Raw genomic sequence first — 6,000 nt, forward strand, 5'->3', positions numbered from 1 at the left:
TCCAAAAAAACCTAAAATCTGAAATACTTGTGGTCCCAAGCATTTTGGGTAAGGGATACTCAAACTGTAAAAATAATAATAGCAGTCACAGTGCTAATATTTATTGAGCACTTATTATGTGCCAAGCATTAGGCCAATGGTTCTTAACAGATAGAAATTTTGCCCCCAAGGGGACATTTGGCAATGTCTGGAGACATTTTTGGTTTGTCAGTCAGTGCTGCTGGTCATTCTATGATGCACAGGACAGCCCCTCACAACAAAGAATTAGCTGTCTCAAAAAAAGAAAACTACAAACCAATATCCCTGATGAACACAGATGCAAAAAATCCTCAACAAAATATTAGCTAACCGAATCCAACAGCATATCAAAAAGATAATAATATATCATGATCAAGTGGGTTGAATACTAGGGATGCAGGGATGGTTTAACACACCCAAGTCAATGTGATATATCACATAAATAGAATTAAAAATAAAAATCATATGATCATCTCACCAGATGCAGAAAAAGCATTCGATAAAATCCAACATTCCTGTATGATAAAAACCCTCAACAAAATTGGCACAGAAGGAACATACCTCAAAGTAAAAAAAGCCATATATGACAAACCCACAGCAAACATCATACTGAATGGGGAAAGGCTGAAAGCATTCTCCCTGAGAACTGGAACGAGACAAGGATGCCCACATTCACCACTTCTATTCAACACAATTACTGGAAGTCATAGCCAGAGCAATTGGATAAAGGAAAGAAATAAAGTGCATCCAAATTTAAAAAGAGGAAGTCAAACTGTCGCTGTTTGTTCATGATAGGATTATATATCTAGAAAAACTTAAAGACCATCCAAAAAGCTCCTAGACCTGATAAATAAATCCAGCAAAGTTTCAGGATACTAAATCAATGTATACAAATCAGTAGCACAGCTATACACCAACAATGACCATGCTGAGAATCAAATCAAGAACTCCATCCCTTTTACACCAGCTGCAAAAAATAAAATAAAATACTTAGGAATATACTTAACCATGGAAGTGAAAGATCTCTACAAGGAAAACTAAAAAACACTGCTGAAAGAAATCATAGATGACACAAACAAATGGAAACATATCCCATGCTCATGGATGCGCATAATCAATATTGTGAAAACGACCATATGGCCCAAAGCAATCTACAGATTCAATGTAATTTCCATCAAAATACCATCATCATTCTTCACAGAACTAGAAAAAACAATTCTAAAATTCGTATGGAACCAAAAATGAGCCCACACAGCCAAAAAAATACTAAGCAAAAAGAACAAATCTAGAGACATCACATTACCCAACTTCAAATTATACTACGAGGCTACGGTTACCAAAACACTATGCTACCGGTATAAAAATAGCTAGGTAGACCAATGGAACAGAACAGAGAACCCAGAAATAAAGCCAAATACTCACAGCCAACTGATCTTCAACAAAGCAAACAAAAACATAAAGTGGGGGAAAGGACACCCTATTCAACAAATGGTGTTGGAAAAACTAGCAAGACACATGTAGAAGAATGGAAGTGGATCTTCATCTCTTGCCTTATACAAAAATCAACTCAAGATGGATCAAAGAGTTAAATCTAAGACCTGAAAACATAAAAATTCTAGAACATCACATCAGAAAATCTCTTCCAGACATTGGCTTAGGCAAGAAGTCATAACTAAGAACCCAAATGTAACAAAAACAAAAATAAATAAATGGTACCTAATTAAACTAAAAAGCTTCTGTTCAGCAAAAGAAATAATCAGCAGAGTAAATAGACAACCCACAAAGTGGGAGAAAATATTTGCAAACTATGCATTAGACAAAGGACTAATATCCAAAAACTACAAGGAACTCACACAAATCAGTAAGAAAAAAACAATCCCATCAAAACGTGGGCAAAGGACATGAACAGACAATTCTCAAAAGAAGATATACAAACAGTCAACAAACCTATGAAAAAAATGCTCAACATCACTGATTATCAGGAAAATGCAAATTAAAACCACAATGAGATAGCACCTTACTCCTGCAAGAATGGCCATAATTAAAAATTCAAAAAATAATAGATGGTAGTGTGGATGTGGTGAAAAGGCAACACTTTTACACTGCTGTTGGGAATGTGAACTAGTACAACCACTACGGAAAACAGTAAGGAGATTCCTTAAAGAACTGAAGGCAGAACTACCATTCGATCCAGCAATCCCACTACTGGGTATGTACCCAAAGAAAAAGAAGTCATTACATGAAAAAGACACATGCATACATGTGTTTATAGCAGCACAATTTGCAATTGCAAAAATCAGGAACCAACCTAAATGCCCATCAGTGAATGAGTGGATAAAGAAAATGTGGTATATATACACCATGGAATACTACTCAGCCATAAAACAGAAAGCAATAATGGCCTTTGCAGCAACTTGGATGGAGCTGGAGGCCATTATTCTAAGTGAAGTAACTCAGGAATGATAAACCAAATATCGTATGTTCTCACTTACAAGTGGGAACTAAGCTATGAGGATGCCAAGGTATAAGAATGATATAAAGGACTTTGGGGACTCAAGAGGATAAAAGACTACATACTGGATCCAGTGTAACACTGCTCGGGTGACAGATATACCAAAATCTCAGAACTCACCACTAAAAAACTTATCCATGTAACCAAAAACCACCTGTACTCCAAAAACTATTGAAATAAAAAAACAAAAAATGAATAGAATTATCTGCCCCATAGTGTTAACACTGCTGAGGCTGAGAAACCCTACATCACAGTAAGTTCCTCCCATTCACTTTTCATCTTTTAATACAGCTTTAGGAGGCACATATTATTATTATTCTACTTTACAGATGAGAAAACTGAGGGTTAGGGAAGTTAATTAAGTTAACCAGGTCACAAAGTTATAAAGTGGAGGGGCAGAATGTTGAATCTCTGTCATCTGATTCTATGAGTTTATTGAGTTTCCTTCCAAAATTTAACATGCACACAAAAAGCATGTATTTTCTCCTTTTAAGGATACCAAACATTGTTCTGCTACTGGAATTTTTTTATATTACACACATCTTTGACATCTCTCTATATTAAATGTATAGGTTTATATCATTCTTAACAACAACTTATTCCAAAACACGTATACATATGTAACAAACCTGCACGTTGTGCACATGTACCCTAGAACTTAAAATAAAAAAACAACAACAAAGTATTCTAAAAAATGTTTAATTCATCAGTATCCAACTTACGCACACTAAAGTTGCTTTTAAAATTTACTAGCACGGTGGCTCATGCCCGTGATCCCAGCACTTTGGGAGGCTGAGACAAGAGGATGGCTTAAGCCCAGGAGTTCAAGACCAGCCTGGGGAACAAAGTGAGATCCCATCTCTTTAAAAAAATTAAAAAATTAACCAGGTGTGGTGGTGCATGACTGTGGTCCCAGCTACATAGGAGGCTGAGGCAGGAGGAAGGCTAGAACCCAGGAGGTCACGGCTGCAGGGAGTCAAGATCACACCACTGCCTCCAGCCTAGGTGACAGTGAGACCCTGTCTCAAAATAACAACAACAAAAACAAACAAAAATGCTGTGGCCAGGCACAGTGACTCACACCTGTAATTCCAGCACTTTGGGAGGCTGAGGTGGGAGGATCACCTGAGCCCAGGAATTCAAGACCAGCCTAAGAAACATAGCAAGACCTCGTCTCTCCAAAAAAAAATTTTTTTAAACAATTAGCCAGGCATGGTGACACATGCCTGTAATCCCAGCTACTTGGTTTGGCTGAGGTAGGAGGACAGCTTGAGCCCAGAAAGTTGAGGCTGTAGTGAGCCATGATCGAGTCACTGCACTCTAGCCTGGGTGACAGAGCGAGACCCTGTCTCAACATTAAATAAATAAATGAATTTTTAAAATATAATAAAACAATGCTGTGATGTATGTTTGGTTTGCAAGAATATTTGTAGAATTAATTCTTTTTTGAGATAAGAGTCTCGCTCTGTTGCCAGACTGGAGTAGAGTGGCGGGATCTGGGCTCACTGCAACTTCCGACTCCCTGGTTCAAGCGATTCTCCTGCTTCAGCCTCTCAGGTAGCTGGGATTACAGGCACACGCCACCACATCCAGCTAATTTTTGTATTTTTAGTAGCGACTGGGTTTCACCACGTTGGGCAGGATGCTCTCGATCTCCTGACCTCGTGATCCGCCCGCCTCCGCCTCCCAAAGTGCTGGGATTACAGGCGTGAGCCACCGCGCCCAGCCGAATTAATTGTTAAAAGTGGAAGTGCTGAGACAAAGGATATGTGCAATGTAAATTTTTACAAATGTTACCAAATTATCCCTCCAAAAAGACTGCATTAACCTACATATTTATATGGTTTTGCCCACATTGGGATTTATCAGCTTGAAAAATACTCAAGGCTGGACGCAGTGGCTCACGCCTGTAATCCCAGCACTTTGGGGGGCCAAGGCGGGTGGATCACGAGGTCAGGAGTTCAAGACCAGCCTGGCCAATATGGTGAAACCCCATCTCTACTAAAAAATACAAAAATTAGCCGGCCATGGTGGCGCCCGCCTGTGGTCCCAACTACTCAGGCAGGCTGAGGCAGGAGAATCGCTGGAACCCAGGAGGCGGAGGTTGCAGTGAGCCGAGATCGCGCTACTGCACTCCAGCCTGGCCGACAGAGCGAGACTCCATCTCAAAAAAAAAAAAAAAAAAAAAAGAAGAAGAAAAACACTTCAAAATTTGATAGGTGAAAAATATATAACACTATTTTTAAAGTTGCATTTCTGTTGTTACAAGTGAGAATGAGCATTTTTCCATACCTTCATTGGCTGTTTTCTTTTTTCTGTAAATTATCTTTTTTCGATTTCTATTGAGTTTTTCATCCTTTTCCAGGTGTTTTGTAAAAGCTCATTGCATAATATGGAAAATAGACTCAAATCCCAATCCCAATCCAATTATTCATACTAAAAAATACTGCACTCACCAAAAAATTGCTTGTTGTCTTCATAGTATTTGTTTCCATATTTGTCTTCCCCCACTAATGTACCAACCTTCGCATCATTTGTCCTGTGAATACCCAAAAGAAAACAGACATTTTAGAATGATTCTTAGTTCAAAACATAAACGGAAATAAAGTGAGAGTAACAACTTTCAGACACAAGGGCTGCTGCATCAACTAGCAAAATGAAGAAGTGCTGGGGATGGGAAAAGATGAATTGACAACTGATGTGCCCAAATTACACTAAAAATATAAATGTAGTCTCTTCAGATTACAGGACTACTTGTATCTACTATCCCTCAGCCAGGAGGCACTGGAATTAGCAAAACCTTTAGGAAATCAAAAAGCCAAAGTATTTCATCTTCTTACAATGATACGAAGGTCTCCAGGCTCTTTCATTCCACTCTGGGTCTCCATTTAGGTTTCCGCGAAACTATGCTGCTTGTGGGATCAGTGAATGTCAGGAAGAGAAAGGACCATCATTATTACCTTCAACGCCTTACAGACAAGGAACTGTACGGCAGTGCAGGGAAAAAAACTTTACCAAGGTCACTGAGTTAATGTCTTGTAATGCTCATTACTCTCCAGGGCGTGGGAAAAGAGGGGAGCCCAGATGCCCTTGCCTCCGAGTCACAGCTCTGACTCTACAGATAGCTTCGGTCTTGTATCGGGGATATATGGGACAGAGACCAGCCTGGGGGTGGCAAGGCAGAGATTGGGGCGGTTGTCCTTGACAAGAGCTGTGGATTCTCCAAGGTGACCCGAGCCTGGGACCCCTTCCAAGAAATCAGCCAGCGAAAGTCCAGCCCCAGAGGCCAAGAGCATGGCTCTGGCCGCCTACCTGAAAAAAACCCGTAGATAGCCTCGGAGACCGCCGTGGCCGGTGATCTGCTGCAGCCCGCGTTTCAGGACCTGCACTAACTCCATCTTGCCCCGCTGGCCCCGCCTCCCGGGTGCGCCAAGCAAAACCCACCGGATGGAAGCTGCCACTCAGCCGCA

General features: G+C 40.3%; 1 protein-coding gene across 3 annotated transcripts in view; it reads right to left on the reverse strand.

The window, feature by feature from the left end:
• NDUFA12 (NADH:ubiquinone oxidoreductase subunit A12) overlaps positions 1-6,000 on the reverse strand; it is a 37,549-nt gene extending 31,549 nt beyond the window's left edge. For 2 of the 3 annotated variants that reach the window (XM_019037765.4, XM_063693721.1), the window contains exons 1-2: positions 5,843-6,000; positions 4,987-5,069 (exon numbers count right to left, since the gene is read on the reverse strand). In XM_019037765.4, coding sequence (XP_018893310.1) covers positions 4,987-5,069; positions 5,843-5,928 — 169 coding nt within the window. In that variant the 5' untranslated portion in view covers positions 5,929-6,000. 3 annotated transcript variants of the gene reach the window in all.

The sequence above is a fragment of the Gorilla gorilla genome, chromosome 10 (genome assembly GCF_029281585.2).
Source record: "Gorilla gorilla gorilla isolate KB3781 chromosome 10, NHGRI_mGorGor1-v2.1_pri, whole genome shotgun sequence".
NCBI lineage: Eukaryota > Metazoa > Chordata > Mammalia > Primates > Hominidae > Gorilla > Gorilla gorilla.